The sequence below is a fragment of the Rousettus aegyptiacus genome, unplaced genomic scaffold (assembly GCF_014176215.1).
Source record: "Rousettus aegyptiacus isolate mRouAeg1 unplaced genomic scaffold, mRouAeg1.p scaffold_m13_p_2, whole genome shotgun sequence".
In the NCBI taxonomy this organism is placed as follows: Eukaryota; Metazoa; Chordata; class Mammalia; order Chiroptera; family Pteropodidae; genus Rousettus; species Rousettus aegyptiacus.
In genome coordinates, this window is record NW_023416295.1 from 104,484,102 (window position 1) to 104,503,800 (window position 19,699).

General features: G+C 31.1%; 1 protein-coding gene across 7 annotated transcripts in view; it reads left to right on the forward strand.

Annotated features, from left to right (window-relative positions):
- Positions 1-19,699, forward strand: part of MGAT4C (MGAT4 family member C) — a 594,490-nt gene that overhangs the window by 275,291 nt on the left and 299,500 nt on the right. For all 7 annotated transcript variants that reach the window (XM_036236543.1, XM_036236542.1, XM_016140639.1 and 4 more), the window contains one exon: positions 2,313-2,422. Coding sequence is in view for 1 of the 7 variants with exons in the window: in XM_016140637.1 (XP_015996123.1) it covers positions 2,313-2,422 (110 nt within the window). In the remaining 6 variants the exon portion in view is untranslated. The remainder of the gene's footprint in view (positions 1-2,312; positions 2,423-19,699) is intronic.

The following is a 19,699-nucleotide window of genomic DNA, read 5'->3' on the forward strand; positions in this document are numbered from 1 at the left end:
AGAAAAACGATGTTTTAAGAAGGAATTAGTCAATTGAGTTCAGACACTATTGGAAGATCAGGGAAGATGAAATCTATTTTAATTGCTTAATGGGTTTGGAAGCTCTGTAAGAGTTAATTGAGAAAGAATTGGGAAGTGAGAAGGCAAGTCTTTTGAGATATTTTCTAATGAAGAAATATGGCGACAAGAAGAAATGAGGTGGTGGGAGGGTTTTATCTTTATATATAGGAAATATTAAAGCGGGGTTTTAAACCGATGAGAAGGATGCAGTGTAGAGGGAGTAACTGATGTGAATGAAGGGAATTAGCATGAGAAAGTTCCTTGAACATCTTAAATTGAAATTCAAAGGAATTTGGTAGATAGTAGGTGTAGTTGGGAGAGTTGGAAGCTCCTATACAGTCAGTGGCTACTATTTTCTCAATTAAAAAAAAAATCCTTTAGATAACCCTATCTATTGTAATTAGGAAGACTGAAAACATAAAAACATAAAAATGTGTATCTTGTTTACTAACATACCCAAGAAACTTAAAGGGGGGAAAGAAAAAGAGGTCTGTAATGTAGTAGATACTTAATAAGTAATTCTTAAATTAAAAAAAATGTTCAAAATAAAATCATAAAGAATGATCTTTTTGAAGTTCATTTTAAAATTATTTCCCAAATCATTAGGCCTAGAAAGAAATCTTTGGGTTCCTCAATCTTTTGCAGCTGCAAATACATATAATTATGTTCTAAATGTTTATATAAACTTAAAATTGGCAAGCTAAATCAAGTTCTTTGAAAAAAGTATTAGCTATATTTCTTTAAGCCGTAGTTGAATAACATCAGAAGACTCTACAATTAAGAATTTGCTGCTGTAATTTGTCAAATCGCTTTTCCTGAGTCTTGGTTTTCTCATGTGTAAAATGGAGTACAATAATGCCCCCTATTTTGATGAAAGAATTATTTGAAAAAAAGTTTTATAAAGCCAAATTTTATATAATTAAGGACGTGACAGTTCACTAATACCAACCTTGAAGAAACAGTATGTAGGGTTTCTTCCCCTACATCCTGTCTCTCTGTGTAATGAGATTAGTCATCTGTGTCCTTAGGAGAATTGTACAGGTCTGTCTTTAGTATTCTGAATTGTAATCAAAATCTTTAAATGTCAATGATATAAATGTTATAAATAAGTAGTGTTCAGCTTTTAAAGTTTTAGGTTAATTTGTTAAAGATGCTACTTAAAAACGCTCAGCAATACATAGAATTTTTACACTTGAGTATCTAAATGTCACTTGCTTCTAGATATACCTTACAAATTGTCATAATGTGTACTTTTTAGAGATATGCAATTTTAAGTTGTATAGTTATAAATTATTTGTTATACTTAATTTGTATAATGAAAAATAAACCACCGTGACATATAAAAATATACAAAAAAAAAAAAGAGCTTCCATGCATTTATTTCATATTTTTCAATCAGTAACACTGCTAACCGTTAACCAGGCTTTATACACATAGGAAACAAAGCAAAGATTACATGTAGTTCTAAGATCAATATACTGCTTAGATCATTATAAGAAGTGATACAATATGAGATTCTTTTCCACTGAGGTTTATTTTTTGATCTAGTGTTCACATTTTCTTCGTAACAGGAATATGCCACTCATAGTTATAATCAGTTAATTCTCCCATAAAAATTGAATGTTTAAAAACAAGAAAAAAGCCCAGGCTATGTGATCCCTTTGTTGCTCCCATAAATATTAAAGGACGTGATTGTGTCTGAACCCTTTTGAAGGTTTAAGCAAAGGAAAAGTGGAATATTTACCAGCCTTAGATATCTAGTACAGTTGGTCTCAGACTCTAGGGTATGTTGTAAACATTATTGATGTGGCTTCTTAAAAAACAGAGATGTGGAATGTTCACTTATCTTTTATCAAATAGTGAATGAAAGACTTAATACTAATATTAACACATAAGTAATGGACTGAATATTGTCAAAATTAAAAATAAAGACCTACAGATGCCAAGTAAATTTATTTATCAATATCTTGATTTTAAAAAAAATGTCTCAAACCACACTTTTAGAACTCAAAGATCTTGACATAGTAGAGTTGACATTCACAATATCATATATATATATATTTTTAAATATATTAATCTCAGCATTGAATAGAGTAAACCAAACAGCAAGTATCAAAAGTATAAATGTAAAATTGGCCTGTTTGGAAATAGTCTACTAGAGTAACAGTGACTAGATTTGACATGAAAGTGCCATCATGATGAATGTTTACAACACTTTTTTGAGAGCCAATTATACTGTTTTTTTTGTGCAGGGACTGGAGATCAGCCAAATCAGTTGTATGCACAAAGCCGCTTTGGATCTGTCTTTTCAAACAAGAGCTGCAGAAACGGTATAGCAAGGTTGAAGCTTTATTCCTCTCTGGTAAGAGAAGCTTTCCTTTTCTTTGCTATAGGGAGAGTTTGATAAGAAATCTTTTTAAACCATAATGTGGTCAGGGAGCAGAGAAGGTGTTCCATGTTACAGGTCATAAAATACATTTTTTCTTTTGGACTATGTTTTTTCATAATGTTTTTTTTTACCTGTGCTATATAGAAAAGTAAAAGTAAAAGAGTAAGTCATATTGCACATGTTAAATTTGTATTGGCAGTAGGGGAGTCTTAAACGACTTTTCTGTTGAATGATATGTGGTATTATTTTATGTTTTATGTTGTAGAACTCCTGGCTAGTACAAAGGGGAAAAAAAGTCAATATTCTAAATCTATGTGTTTTAAGTTTTTCCCTGACCAATGATGTGATTAATGCTAACCACCATAAAGCTTCAAGAACCCACCAAAGGTGGGGTTTGGGTCAACATGTAGACGTTTCTGACTACTCTAAATTCTTTTCATTTTAAAAAGTAGGAAAGCTGGAGATAGTAATTCTGTATGAGATTGTCTGCATTGACTTTTGTCACTTTAGCTCTAAATAATGTAACTGTGCGCATATATATAAGATATAAGATTTTGTTTTTCACATACATTTTTTCAACCTGTAATGTGCTTCAGCGCTCACTATTTCCACAAAAATTGCTGTTATAAACTCCACCTGAATTCATATCTGTCTACACACATATATACATATGTATGTATTTATTGACTATTTACCTTGCTAAATGTTTCAAGGAGAGAAAATATGTATCTTTTAAAATTTTCTAATTACACTTGACATACAGTATCATATTAGTTTCGGGTGTCCAGCCTAGTGATTACACATTTTATAACTTGAAGTGATCACTCGATAATCTAATACCCATCTGACACCGTACACGGTTATTACAACATTATTATCTATCGTTCTTATGCTATACTTTACATCCCCATAACTATCTTATAACTACCAATTTGTACTTCTTTATCTTTTTCCCTCTCCTCCTTTCCCCGACCATAATCCTTTCCATCTGGCAGTCATCAAAATGTTCTCTGTATCTATGAGTTTGCTTCTATTTTGTTTGTTAATTTATTTTGTTTTTCTAGGTTCCACATATAAGTTAAATTGTATGGTATTTGTCTTTCAATGGTGTCTATGAGATTCTTCAAATCCATGATTAATGGATATAATAAATTATGTAATCTGGCTCCCAAATTTTATTCTCCTATTCGATTGTTATAATCAATGACACATAGTGAAAGGTGCTAAGCTATAATTAGAGTTGTGCCCTTCGTTTATCTAGTAAAGTTAGCCAATTCTGAGAGACTTCAATCTTATTGGGTCTGTAAATTAGGTAACTAATTAGCCACTAAGTAAAATTCTTAGAGGGACAAAAATGTGAAAAAAAAAGTGAGAAAAAGCATGGTACCCTCTTTTCCTATATAATTGGATTTATTTATTTTTTAATCGAGATAGGCCTTTGTTCAAATGAAGTCTTAAATATTTGAAGTGGGAGTAAGGTTTCCAAGCCCTGGTGCCTGCATCATTTTTCCTTGCAAACCCAAAGAAGCTCCAGGAAACACCAACGTCTACTGTAGCACATTGTCAAAAGCAGAAACCTAGGATTTTGTTCCCTGTAATATATGGGGCAATAAACCTTAAGATCTACATAATAACAATATACATTTAATTATTTAAAAAGTTTTGTAGTCATATACATTTGTAAAATATTGGGGTAAACATACCTCTCTACTTTAGGATTTCTGATAGTGTTTGGAATTCCAATATGTACTGTTCATTCTCAAGAAGAAAGATTTCAAAATATATAATCAGCTCTTTTTAACATATGTAGCCCAAGGAACTTTTTTTTTTCCCCATAGAGTATATCAGAAGAACGGTGTTCTCAGTAATACATTTTGGCTACTTAGACTTTGGAATTTCGGCTTAAATTTATGCTTAATGATATTGTCCTCTAAAAATGTACATATGTAAATATATATTCTAGACCAAAAAGTAATGAATACATACATCTAATATATCAGATCATGTCATCTCCTTTTTAAGATTTCACTAGTCATTTATCATTATCCTTGGAATGAAATCAAATTCCTTAATATAGATGCAATATCCTGCTTGGTCTTGCTATGGCCATTTCTCTCATTTCATCTGTAACATTTCTCTATGCTCACCATGTTTCACAACATGGGTATCTGCGCTATTCCTAGAGCACACCAACGATGATCTTGCAACATGAAATGTACTTTTGCTGTTCCCTCTAACAAGAACATCATTCCCCCAGACATCTTCATGATCAAGCTCCATTTTATTTATTTACCTCAAATATCACCTTCTCAGAAATATTGCTGTGGCTTTTCCCTACTGTGGTCACTCATATACTGTTACTATATTTTTTCTTCATATAATTTACAATTATTAGATATTTTATTATTACTTATTAGATTTATTTTTCTCTCCTAGACTAAGGGAGACTAAGTTTAATGCTGTGTGAGAAGGGTGTGATACCTTCAAGAAAAACATTGTGATTATACTAGGTAGATTGCTATGGCTATTCTTTTTTGGATGGTATGTTATATAATTACTGTGACATGTAAAAAACACCCATAACATTATTTAGTTAACCATAACACTTTATGGGTAACACACACACACACACACACACACACACACACACACAAGCAGGCACACACATACTATCTTGAGCACGCCAATGAAATTAACTTAGGAAAAAAATGATTTATTTCTTTATTAATTCCCATCTTATTTTGTGAAAAAATACTCTTGTTTCATGACAAAAAATGAATAAATTTAATCCCTATGAGTAATTTATAGAAATTGTTCTCATGCACTTCATTTAATTCTTCAGGCAATCTTTGCTTTAATTCTGCTACCACTCCTTACTGTTTGTGAATTTGAGTGAGAGTTAAAAACTCTCTCATCAATATAATAAAAATAACATTTTTATCTCTATAAAAGATTAAGATTAAGTAAGAAAACACCTACGTAACACATAAGAATGCCCAGCATAAATTACTATGAACAGGTTAGTCAATACTGTTTTAAGATATTTTGATAATTTATCTGAAGTATCAATTGTCTTTAAATAATAATACCCAAAAGCAACCATGTTTTCTTCTACTTCTAATATTGTTAGGTTACTATCGTACTATTTTGACACCCCAATTTTAATAACTATCAGTCTGTATCTAAATATTGAGATAACTCCTTTTCTCTGTCACACATGATTGACACTATGCCATATAATCAAATTTTAAGTTTTGTAACTTCTTGCTCTCCAAGTTTCTCACATCTTACTCATCTTTTCCGTTTTCATTAACTTATTCCTGATTAACGCCGTTTTAAAATTTCTCAGCCATAATTTTGAAAACTCACTAATCTAGTCTCCTGTTTGTTTGTTTTTGGTGTTTTCGCTTATCAAGTTGTCTAACTTAAGCACTGATCAATCACATGAACTCTCTCAAAAAATGTCACTAGCCTGGTATTTTGCAGTGAATTAGATACAATAGGTCTGTAAATCTCCTAATTTTAACATTTGCAGTTTCTATCACAGTGTTTGTAATCAATCCATACAGCCAATGTCATGTTGGAATTTGTCATCTCTGTTCTACATATCTCATCCTTCTTTTCGGGCTAGCAAGCTAGCCAGAATATACCCTTTACTTCTCTTAGTGATGGTAGATATGTGAGAAAAACAAACCCAAGAACTTAGTAGGTCTTCTCAAACTGCTGCATTGGCCAAAGCCAGTCATATGACCAAGCCAAAGTCAAGGGGCATGGTACTATTGCCTGCCCATGAAAATGGGGGAGGAAGAGGATATATATTTTCTAACAATAATCTAATTTACCCCTAGTACCTAAAAAAATACTTATAAATTTTATTATATCATTATCAAAGAAGCTGCATATCAAGTATATCAAGATTCAAACAATGTAAAAACCTCATGTGAAAAAATTAAAAGAACCAATATTAATCTGTTAGTCAGAATAAAATTATCTATTTTTTTAATGACTGTAATAACCACATATGCAGGGAAAAAATTTTGTCCACATATGTTGCAAATATTTTCCCAGGGTTTTCTTTACATTTAATTCACGTGAAGTGTGTTTCAAAGTATAAAAAAGTAAAAATTTTCTCCATAATTATATTAATCTAATTCCATTTTTCTGTTGTTGTTTTGTTTTGTTTGGGGAGGTATTTTTTTAGACTTGGTTAGAAAGGACTTTCTTTAGTCAACTCTTTCAGTATGTTTGCGTCATTTTGTGATTTTCCTATAACACTTTAAGTCATCTTGAATTTTACTCCAAAGATTTAATGTTTCCTTATATTTTAAACATATACTTTCTTCTATGGAATATATTTTACCTTTTAGATTTTAAGCAGAGAATATAATTAATTGAGAAACTACTCTTTAGAAAAGATAACATATTTTCAAAAGACAGAACAATTTGCGAGATTGCCTATGCATGCAAGGAGTTGCATCCTTGTGTATATGTAGTTTTTAACTTTATTCAGAATTAGCTTAGGGCTTTTCTTAATGGAAAAGTGACATTTATTCTAATTTATAATTAAATAATTTTTTCCTTAACCATATATATTTTCATACCATGATTTTGTTTTCTTGTTTGCCTCCAATTTTAGTTATTTTTATTATTTTACATTTTCTATAATGTATGCTTACTTCAGTAGATTAAGGGTTTTACTTTGTGTTGTTATAAAGTGGAGGGGGTAGAAGAAATAAGCACTTTTAAATATTAATTTTTATCTCCAGTTCATCGATTTCTCTACCAAAAAATAAAACACACACCAACATACACAATCACAAACATTGGATTGGAGAATATATAAAGTACAGATTACTTAGGATTTGCATTCCAGTTGTCTAAAATTCACAATTATATGTTCTGCTAAAAGAAACACATTACTATTTATTTGTATGAGTACTGCTGAGTTTAAGATGCACAGATTTAAAGAAATAGTTTTGGAAATATTTTCAAAGAGGTTTTTGAACAGAAACAAAGGACTCTTTTATATTTATAAAATATCATTTGCCTTGAGGGAGTTGTATCAGGGAATAGCAAATGCAAACTGCAAGCTAAAGAGAATTTGAAATAGAGCAAGAATGGATGGTGTCAGATCTTTTATCAGAATTTGGACAGTGACATCCTGAAGTCTCGAAGGTGAAATGAAGTGGCACCCATAATGCATATGGAATATAATTTTCACAGAATGTACAGTTTGAAGTTTTCCCATGTAAAAGCGACTTTAGGAAAGAACCATGTCTTTTATTTTCCTCTCCAAAATACGTGAATGGTACTGGCATAACATAATTTTGGATTCATTAAAATTGGTTGTTCATATGAGAAAAACTTAGAAATAAGTTTAAAAAGACTGACTAAGATAAAATTTATGTTTATAAATGTTTAGATGTTACATTCACATTTTTTTAAATTAAAAATATTAGGGAGACATTGATTAATAAAATTACTTATTATCTATATTCACATTTTAGATACACAACTTTGATTTTCAATGTAACTGTAGTAGAACCCAAATATAACCCCAAGCTCCATGGAACACAGTCTGAAACCCCCTAGAGCGCTGATGTGCAAGGCAGATGAATTGTTTTCATGATCAGTAGATAAAGCAAAGAATTATTCAAAATGACAACTGCAGGTCAGGCTGTGTGCAGCATTCAGCAAGAGCTGTAACTGGAGGTCCTGCTAGTACTCACTTTGGACCCTGAAATAAATAAGGACTGAGAAGGATCCGTGTTTTACCCAGAGAATCTTGGGAATAAAGATGATAAAACCTCAGTTTTTTATACTATATCCTATCTTTCACTCTTACTGATTTTATAATCTTGATAAAATTACTTAAGCTCACTGAATCTCAGCTTATTAAGTTAAAAATATGAAGAATAATTACTCTCTCCTGAGTTATGCCAATGATGGTGTTGCAAGGTCTTACAGTATGCAGAGATTTTTACTAGCTGTTTAAAAATTTTAGTAGAGCTTCAAATAAAACTATTTGGAAAGAGAGGGAAGTTATATTTGCAGATATTTGGATTTAATAGCAAGGGAACTATGACTATTCTTTTAAGTTGGTAGTTAAATCTTAAATTCCATTAAACACTACATACATAAGGACATTTTTTCTTCTAAGTGTAACATGGATCACAATACATAAATACAGTAGTGAGGGTTTGAGGTAATCAACAAAAATTAGTCTAAAAAAATTACAACTAAAAAAGAGATAGTTACATATAGGTTTTAAAATTCCATGTCCTATTTGTCTATAATATGTTTTTTAAATCCTAAACTTAGTCTGGTCATGAGTCGAATTACATATTCTATGGGTTGGAGAAGAAGAAACATATTATATCAAATCTGGACAGATACACACACGCGCGTGCGTGCACACATACATGTGCAGACCCTCCCACCCATTCAGAAAAGAAAGTTTTCATATACTTAATAGCCATATTTTTAGTGGTACCAATTATTTAGTTGCACACATAAACATATAATATACAGATAGATATAGTCTCTTATATTAGATATTCTTTTGATCAAATCTCACTGATTAATACCCTGAAAAGCAAATGTATGAACATTGCCTCATTTATTGCTCAGATTAGATTTACCACTAAATAAAAAAATAATAATAAAATTTGATTTTTGTTAGTATCAGGATTTTGGTGCCTTGTTCTTTACTATACCAAGTTAACAGAACTTTCCAACACACTTTTATAAATGACTCAGGGATGGAACTGGACCCTAGCCTTCAGAGATTCTTTTCTATTATGCTCCCCAAGCCTGCTCTCTGTAGATGCACGGTTAAAACAAGTGCGTTAGAATCAGACAGCCTTAGTTCAAACCCCAGTGCTATCACCCACCAGTTGTAAGAACTTAGGCAATGAACCTAAACTCTATGTAACTGTATTTCCTTATCTCCAACATGGAGATAATAACATCTATTTTATAGGATTTAATGATATAATCTAAGTATATAGTCATGAATTATACCTAATACATTCATTTCCTATTTCTAACACTTAATCTAAAATAGTTTGACACAGAGATTTTATACTATATTAGCTTTTAAATACTGTGAGCGAAAGGTTTACCTTTTGCAATACTTTGGAAAATATGGCCATATATTTCACTTCCACCAATATAGGCAAAATAGAATTTTCTATTATTGGACAACTAAAAATATGAATGTGTGGGAAGGTCTGCACATGTGCAAGTGTATGTGTGCACGTGTGTGTGTGTGTATAAGGAGACAGAGAGAACCAAAGATATTTTTAAATAACTTAATCAAAAAGAATGCTTCCATTGGCCAAATATAAGCCATATAATATTAGAAACTCTTCAATTTGAAGACACAGAAAGTGAAAGCAGAAAATATATATCTTAATATGTTAAAAAAATTGTAATCGTATTAATGTAACATTATAATGATATTAGGTATAATACTCTTTACCTTTCCAGTAAGTGGAATGTCAAAGTCATGACCACGAGTATGAAGTATATGTCCATTTATGGTTTGCATCCTTCTATGAAGAAATGTAGAAAGGGAACACCAGAGCTGCACACTAAAAGAAAGTGACCCCTCCTTAGGAAATATAATCCTCTTTTTGCTTAGGAGTATATAGTATCTCAATCCTGTGATTGCCTTTCCCCCCCCTAATACCTCCTGACCCTGTTAGCTTACATTAACAAGGTGTGGACCCCTTAAATAGGTGTAGTTTTTTTGCAAATTAATTACATTTCAATAAAGCTGTTTAAAAAAACTAATGCGTGGATAATCGAATAGGATAATGATGTAAGAAGTTCAGAGAAACATACTTAAGTATGGTTTCTCTTTCTAACTTAGAGATGTAGGTGTGCTCCATGTAGCACTGAAGGAAATATGCATTAGAAGCAGAGGCTTGGTTCCAGAACCATTTCTGTCATAGTTTGGGTGTGTAACCCTGTACAAGTTACCTAACTTGCAATTTTGTGTCCTTATCTGTGTTAGGTCAATGCACACTACTCTTGTTAATTCTATATATGATTTTTATATTTTATATATGAATATTAACTGAAATGATATATTTATTTAGTTTAGTATCTAGTAATCAATACAAATGATCAATATATTGTAATTATGAGAAATTTATTGTTGTGATATATTTCTTCTTCTACTGTTTTCTATATTTAGTAGCAGGCTATGATCTAAAGGGAGAAAAAAATGGCAGTGTAAGATTCTCCTTTTTCTGGAGATTAAAACATACATTAATTCTCTAAAAATATCTCTGAAATAGAAAATACCCAGAAAGTCATTGACTATAATGAACTACACAATCAGAGTAGGGCAGATGCTATAGTAGATTGCTTATCTAGGTGAGTATCAAATAGATGGTGTCCCTCTAATACTGAGCTACAGATTTAAAATAAAAGGTCCTCATTAGATATTTAAATATGTATATTGCATTTATATAGCTTACTTTTATTATGAAAAGAAGAAAAGTTTTTAACTTTTTAATTTAATTATTGAGATAAAATATATAATGAGTATACCATGAAATAGAGTATGTAGTTATTGATATAGGTGTATATTATTATTATTACTATTACCAACTTGTTTAACACTCTTTAAATTATGTAGAAACAGAAAGTCATTTGTATGTCCACTCTATAATGAGAAGAAAACTTTGGTCCATAAATGCAAATTTAATATCTATCCATAGACCCTGGAAAACTCCAAGGTATTGGTGAAGTTAACTGCATGCAATACTTTAATATTCTATTGGAAAAGCTATCATCATGCAATATTATTTCATGGTTGCTACAAGACACTCTAGATCTTGGAGCAAAAGGGTGGGAGAATGGTCTCGGTGCTGTCTAGGATCTGTTATTGTCAGTATCCAAATCAGTAAATACTGGTGTGATAACACTTTTGAAAATATCAAACCAGTGAATTTCTCATTCTTCCTAAATTATGATGTAAGTCTGTATAGTATAATATATAGACAAAGAGATCCGGAGCCACTGCACTGCCACTTGAGCTTGAATTCTGATACTATCACTTACTGGCTTGTGGCTTTGAGTAAGTTACCTATTTCTGTGTTCCTCAGACTTATCATCTATAAAATGGATTAAAAAAAAAACGAAAACAAAAAAAACATTACCTATTTCACTGAGTTATTAGAAAAATTAACAAATTTAATAGATTGTTCTTAAAATAGTGCCTGGCATAAGAGATTAAGCTCTATGTAAGTTTTCGTAATGATGATAATGATGTTCATCCCCAGCAATCCTCACTCATTCACTGACATGCACATCAGTGCTTCAGGGACTGAGCAGATATCACTTAGAGTACTCAGCCATTTCTCAGTTTTGAATGCCAAGTTAGTCTGGTAAATCAATCAGAGGAAAGGTAAGCTAGAAAACTAATCACTGAATATGGCAACAATGGCAACAAACAACAATCACTATACCCCAAACTCTCCTTATATAGCAAAAGAAAACAATTAACTTATACTCCAAGCTAAAAGTAGAACACTTTATAGAACATAAGAGAAGTTCTAACCATCTGGAGAAAGCATACTCCCAGTGATCGCTGGAAGAAAAAGTGAACAGAATCTAAAAGAATGGTTAAAGTCTCATAACAATCATAAGAAACACTATTATTATTTCTCTCTTATAGATAATGAAATAGATGTTTAAGTATGTTAATATGTGAATGAAATGGTTCTGGAACCCAGGCTTGTCTGATTTAAACCTAGTGTTCATTACCCTTATTTTCTTCTGTAATGTATTTTATTACATATATCAATTAATCGACAAACCTAAGTTGTTAAAAGGAACTTCAGTTTAATTTTTATTTCTTACACACTAATACAAATATTCAGGTAAATTTTCATGATTTATTAATCTAAACTAATAATTTTGATTTATATATAATTCTAGTGAAAATAAAGGACTATATTCAGAAAATATAGGCCTGCATATTTTTCCTTCGCTCTATGCTTTTCATGCTCCTTTTCTAAATATCTACCATGTATTGTTTATGAACCTAACTGAACACATATTTACAAGAAAGGATCTCACTTTGACTTTCCCTTTGTTGAGAATTTGAAGAATCATGCTAATAACTTTCAATATAATAAAGATGGATATTTCCCCACATCAAGATTTGTACTTCGTTGGTAGCATATATGCATGCACACATGCACACACATGTATTTAATAGAGGAAGATATCATATACTAGTTGATAGTCAAATTCTTGGTTGTTCCATTATAGAAAATTCTATTCATGTTGGTAGATTAAAAACAAATGCGGTTGCCATATATTTTCTGAAATGTCTTGAAGACAAAATTTTATTTAAATAAAATATTTATAGATTGATATAATATTAACATTCTGGCTTAAACACTTTTATTCAGATTAAATGGCAGTAATAATAATATTACTTTAAAGCTTTTAAAGCATTGCATATTTAGTATCATTTTATTCAGTCCACCCTGACTATATAATGCAGTGAAACATATAACATTTGACACTAATAGAAAACATTTTTGTAGTCTTGAAACATTCATTAACTAAGTAATGTAGTTAAATTAGGAATAATTTGCATTAAAGCAAACAATAGAGACAAGGAGAGAGTTGTAAAAGAAATCACACAAAACAGTTGATTTTCTAATTCTTCTTGTATTTTTCTTATAGTTCTGCTCAAAGAGATCATTTTATTCTTGTTTGTTCAGGTTACTTTCTGCCCATCATCTGTCTTTTTTCCTACATTGCACAACAAAGTGAGTTGGTGATAACTCTCAGCATTTGGCACTGGTGGAAAAGATTAGCAGGAGTGTTGACTTTGACAAATCAGATATATTAAGCCTTTGCTGGAGGGATCTACTGTGTAAGAGCTGGTTTGTCATTGTAACCAAGATACTTAAAAAAAAAATTTCCAAAGAAAGAAAACACTCACAGCACTTTTCAGAATAGTGCATTGAAATGGCAATTAATTGCCTGCACACATAAATTTTATTATTTTGCAGTATCTTTGTTGAGTTTTGTGGCATTAGCCAAAATACTGACCCATGTCATTTTATAGAGAGGAAATACAGATTTTATGTTTCATCTCAAAATGAGAGTTACCATGAACATAAAAATTGATTTAAAAATACTACCTCTTTGACACGGAAGTTGCTTGTTGGCCAGGAGATTCAGGCTCCATTGCACCCTTATGACCAGCACTATTGGCATGTTTGTGTTTTTATATGCTATAGCAATTTTTAAGATTGTAAAAAGTTGAAAAATGAAATTTTTCCAAATGTACGGTTCTTTTAGAGATATCGATGTGTGTGTTTTTTTTTTCCAGCTCATCTTGAGTAAGTTGTGAAAAGAAATTGGTTTCTCTTAAATTCTATTTTTAATGGTTGAGGTAGCTACCCAGGACTTCTCACAGTTCGAAGGTTTTGAACATTAGCTATATATTGGCTGATAGAATTTTGTACTTCAGTCAACTGTGTTTAAGCCAGCATGAGAGTGGGAGAAAAGAGGAATAGGGATGGTTTAAGGCAGACTTAAGCAGAAGAGTGTTTGGTAGAATGTTTACTACAAAATCTATCTTTATTTATCATAGTGCTGAGTGCCCTTGATGGGCATCTTTATGTCATTCTGCATTATTTTGTCACTGAAGGAAACCTCATTTCTAAGCCCTGATTCAAGAAAAATCAAATCTTTGTACTAAAACATTAACAATTTAGTTTCTTTTACCATGTGCTAATCTTGTTCACAGACAAAATTGAGTGACCCTTATAAATGACTTACAAATTAAGACTCATGATTTCTGCTCATGCTTTATACATATACATTTTGTACATCCTTGAATCTGTAATAGATATACTTAACATTATGGGATGTTATGTGAGATTGATGTCGTAGGGGATTTACATTTTTCTCTTTACATTTTAGAGTTGAGCCTAAGGTATTTTAAAAAGTATGTCTCTCAACAAATTATAAAAAAAATTTAGAATAATATCTTTCTGTGATTTGGGTAAAGTTACAACATATAGCAGAAAGGTTTTGAGAAGCAAAGTAATGAGGCTCAGTTGAATTCAACATTTAAAGACTAATGTTAGATTTAATAAATGTATCAAAGCCTCAGTTTCTGGAAATCTAAATGTTATAGTCACTATTTCATCAGGGTTAGGGTAATAATCTTAAACATAGGTAAATCTTTAACTCTTTTTAGTACAATTGAAAATCTGATCATAAATACAATTATATAAAAATGCTCTCTTCTGCCATATAGAGACATTCAAAATAAAAGAAGGGCAAAAAAGACTCAAGTTTAAGATATTTTATCCAAAAGAGCTATTCAGTTTCTGACCCAAATCACATTTTGTTTGATTCACTCACCTTGAGGAAAAGAAAAATGAAATGTGTACCAATGTGAAGGAATTTTCAGGGCTTCAACCCAACTCTGAGTTGGCTGTGATTCAGATTTTATCAGAAAAGTATATTAAGTAATGATTTATCCGTAGACTTTTTATGGCCAGGATTCAAGTGATAGACCAACTGTATGGGATTGAATCATATCTCTAGAGTTGTTTCAAACATTAGGTGAATTAGAATACGAGTTATTATCCACCCAAAGTACAATGTGATTTGTAGAATACTATTCATATTTCTGTGGTTTATTTCTTAGAAAGAGAGACTAGTAAGTTTGTAATTCACCTAGGCAGTGACTTTATATTATAAGCTGCTGAAATTTGGCTCCATCTCTTTTGTAGTACTATAAATTTTGCTCAAAGATAGATAATTTATGAATAGGCTTGGTACTCATAAATTAGCTTAACAGTAAATGATTATAAAATTTTTTAATCAATTATATGAATAATTCAGAGTTTCAGAACCAAACTTAAAAGAATTACCTTTTTTTAGAAAAAAATCATGGGCTTAATTGGCAATTCCTTCACTAAGGGAATATTGCCATATTTATGCATGCTAAATGTATGCAGCTTTTTTTTCTTTTACTTTTTTCTCACATTTACATCTTCACTCAACACATATACACAAAGTATGTGTTGAAACATGATCTCTATTCATGCTTTCTTTTTTATTAAGTCCTACCACAACTCCCTCAATTAGTACAATCGAAATTAACATTTCTTCTCTCAATGCCACCATACACATTCCTCACGCTATCACAACCATACTGATTCCTTGGGCTCATTTTACTTTTCTTAAGGTAACTTTGTGAAGTAAAATATCTTTGTCCTTTTATTTTCACTTAAATAGTACTCTCCATCGCTCTGTGTACCATGACTTTCCTACTCCCTTTAGGGAAAATTTCTTGGAAAACTAGCTGAGCTGCAACATTGTTGATGTAAATTTATATTTATATTTTTACATATTTATATATAATTAAGTATATAATATATATAATATATATAAAGCTATATATAACACAAACAGTCTTAAAGAAAACCAGGGTTTGTTGCTCCTTTTTAATATTATTGGGTTCAAGTCCTTGGGAGTTAAGGTTTGGGATACTGACTTTCAGCAGGAATTTTGAATAGACTGATGAGGATGAGAAATCCTCTTAATTTAGGTATAAGAAATCCAGCAATTTAATTAAATTATACATTAATTCACCATATTTAGACAATAATTATATCAGAGATAATTGTTATGAGAAAAGAGGAGAGAAATGTGATATTGTTTCCCTCATGGTTCTGACAAAAGCATCTGATTGAAATGTACTCTTTTGTAGGTGAAATATTTTGAAAATGTTTTGTTTTACTATTCTGTAGTATAAACTTTTTGAAATGACCATAATAACTTCCAAAACTGGATAAAGTTCTGAAAATTGTTCTGGGTAAAAAAAAATGAGATTTTTCTAGGAACTCATTTCAGCAGAATATTTGACTTCAACCTTCCACCAGTATTATTTTACAGAGTCATAAACGATTTCTTGGCAAAATTCAAACAACTTTCTTCATATTTCTTCCTTTCCCAGATTATATTTACAGTCTTTTTAATACTCTTTTCTTCTCTATCTTATCTGAAGCTTTACTCTTTTTTTTTTTAATTTGTTTCTTCTTGCTAGCTCTTTTTTTAAATAATGAGGTGCCTATCAACTCAGTTCTTTGTGATATTCTTTAAACATTAGTTTATACCTTCACTCAGTCATTTTTGTCTTCAAAAATGAATAATTATTCATTGCATATTTTGTATTAAATACTCAGGCAATCCATAAACAACTCTAGTATAACCCAGACTTATGTTTATATGTATAACTCACGACTCATATGCTCTGTCCATTCACTTTATCTCCAATTAGTTATAAGAATTGGAAATGAGAAAATTAAGATTATAGAATGTTTTATCTAAAACCCTTTGAAATAGCTTTGGCAACTTTTAAAGACAAGAAAGTTAGTGTGATGAATTTATACTCTTTAAACATATAATTATGAAATCCACTCAAGCAGTATAATGATTAATTATAAAAGTTCAGGGATATAACTGAATTCTAACACTGTCTCCATCACTTCTTGGTAGTATATTCTTGGGCAAGACACTTATGTTATTAAGCATCATTTTTTTCTGTAAAATGAGCATAATAATTGCAACTACTTCTTAGTTTTCTTTGCTTGTTTTTGTTTTTGAGAAATAAAGGAGATAATCCTTGTGAAGTCTGGGACATAGTAAGTGCTCCTTAAGTGTTGGTCTTATTATCAGCACTATTGTCACCCTTATTAGTGTTACAAAACAAAACTGTTCATACTTCTTCCTCTATGCACTATACATACTCTAAGGTGGCAATAAAATTCTCAGTTGCAAATACTGTTTGTAAATAAAATATGTCCCATGAAAACAATATGAATGTACAAATAATTAAATGTTTTTCAGAATCAAACATTTACTAGTCAAAAAATATGTATAGGTACCCATAATCAAAGTTATAGTCAATGTTTAATTACAATTTATTTTTGTTTGTTACAATTTATATAAATTATAATTTAATTAAATAATTGTCATGTAAAAGTAAGTATATAGAATTATTAGTTATATATCCCTTGTGTGGGATAGAAAATTCAAATAAGTCATCCCTATCAATAGATTTTGTGACTTTTAAATATATAATATGATTATGTTTTACTTCATTTTAACAAAGTAAAGTTTAGCCTGAAAAGCATTAAAAATTCAGGTTTTTTCAACATTTGAGAATATTATGGTTATTGAATAGCTTAATAGTAAACAAATATTTTTTTAAGATTGAGCCATGTAAAGGGTTTGCCAATTAAATTCACTTACTCATAGTTTTGTCATATATGCCATAAACTAATTAATTATGAAAAACATAACATGAAAACCATTTTATGGATATGTATATAGCAAATTAATTTTTTTCTACATTCTAAAAACTAATTGTTCCATACAGATTTTTGATGATAAATTCTTAGACTGCTGTAACAAAATACCACAAATTAGGTAGCTTAATATAACAGAAATGTATTCTACCACAGTTCTGAGGGCTAGAAAGCCTGAAATCAAAATATTAGCAAGGCCACACTTCCTCTGAAACTTGTAAGGGAGAAACCTTCCTTGCATCTTCTGGCTTCTGGTGTCTGCCAGCAATTCTCAACACCCCTTGGTTTGTAGATGCATTTCTCCAATCTCAGCCTCCATTATCACATGTCCATCCCTCTATGTCTCTCCATCTTCCATGATCTTCCTAGTGTGGGGTGTCTGTGTCTGTGTCTGAATTTCTCCTCCTCATAGTGACTCCAGTCATATTAGATTAGGACTCACTCTACACTTGATTTTAGCCAAAAGGCCAAGAAGCGATAGGGCCACTCTAATGACATCATCTTAACTTGATTTCATCTGAGAAACCTCTGCTTCCAAGAAGGTCACATTCACAGATACCAGAGGTTAATATTTAACAAAAGTTTTTGGGAGACGTAATTCAACACATAACCTTGAACCTGTTGTTTCTTGTTCCTTCCTCATTCTAGTTTTTTTAGCCTCGCTCTTGCTGTCACTATTCATTAAGCACTATGTCTACAATATCCTTACTTTTTGTTATTCTACCCAGTCCAATCTAGTAATCTCCCTGCACCCAAACCTGGCAAAATGCTTCCTCTTCTCCTGCACATATGTGACTGTATAGTATTGGAGGCAATATCAAAACTGATAAGACTGCTACCACCACCCCAGTATAGTGTTAATCCTCAACTGGATAATCAGTGTTGTTTGTCAATAATCTTTCTTTCTCTTTCTTTCTTTCTTTCTTTCTTTCTTTCTTTCTTTCTTTCTTTCTTTCTTTCTTTCTTTCTTTCTTTCCTTTTCTTTTAAGGGGGAGGTTCTTTTATTTAACCCCCTTTCTCTGCCTGAATAATATTTTCAAAGTAACTTATTCTCCAGTACTCCAGGAAAAGAAATACTGGCACCAAAAGCAAAGATAAGTAAAATATATCAATTCTTCTTAATATCATAGCTAGCTCATCTTGTGGTCTCTATGACAGTAATTTTTAAAAACTTCAGCCTTCTCTCTAAGCCCTCTACCACTGCAACATAAACTTCGTTCATAATTAAGTCAATTGCTAATTCATAAAGAAAATTCTGACTCTCAGAAGGTAAATTTTTCCACTCTACAGTTAATATATCTTGAAAAATTGTACATTTCTTTCTACCTCAGCAAAGACATTTTTTCCTCCCAAATAAAATATACTTCCAACTGAATCTATATCCTGTTTCATTTGATTAGCAGTCTTGATTTAGTTAATGTTTTCTCTCTTAGTCCATTTTTAATCTCTGCCTCTATTGGATGTTTTGCTCTTAACATACATATTTGTACACACATCAATCAATAAAAAACAGAACAAAACAAAAAATTAATAATGCTCTTCCTAAATCCTACTATTTGCAATGACATGAATGGACCTACAGGTTAATATACTGAGGGAAATAAGTCAGACAGAGAAAGATAAATACTGTATGATTTCACTAATAGGCAGAATCTAAGGAACAAAAAAAACAAACTAATCAAAAACAGATTTACAAATATAGCGGACAATTTTGTGATGGACAGAGGCAAGGGAGATTGGAGGGCTGGGAGAATGGGGTGAAGGATTAAAGAAGTACAAATTAGTTGATAGTTGGTCATGGGAATGGGGAGCATGGCAGAGGCAATGCAGTCAGGATTAATATGATGGCTAGGTGGAGGACTAGGGAAGGAAAGGAGCAGTT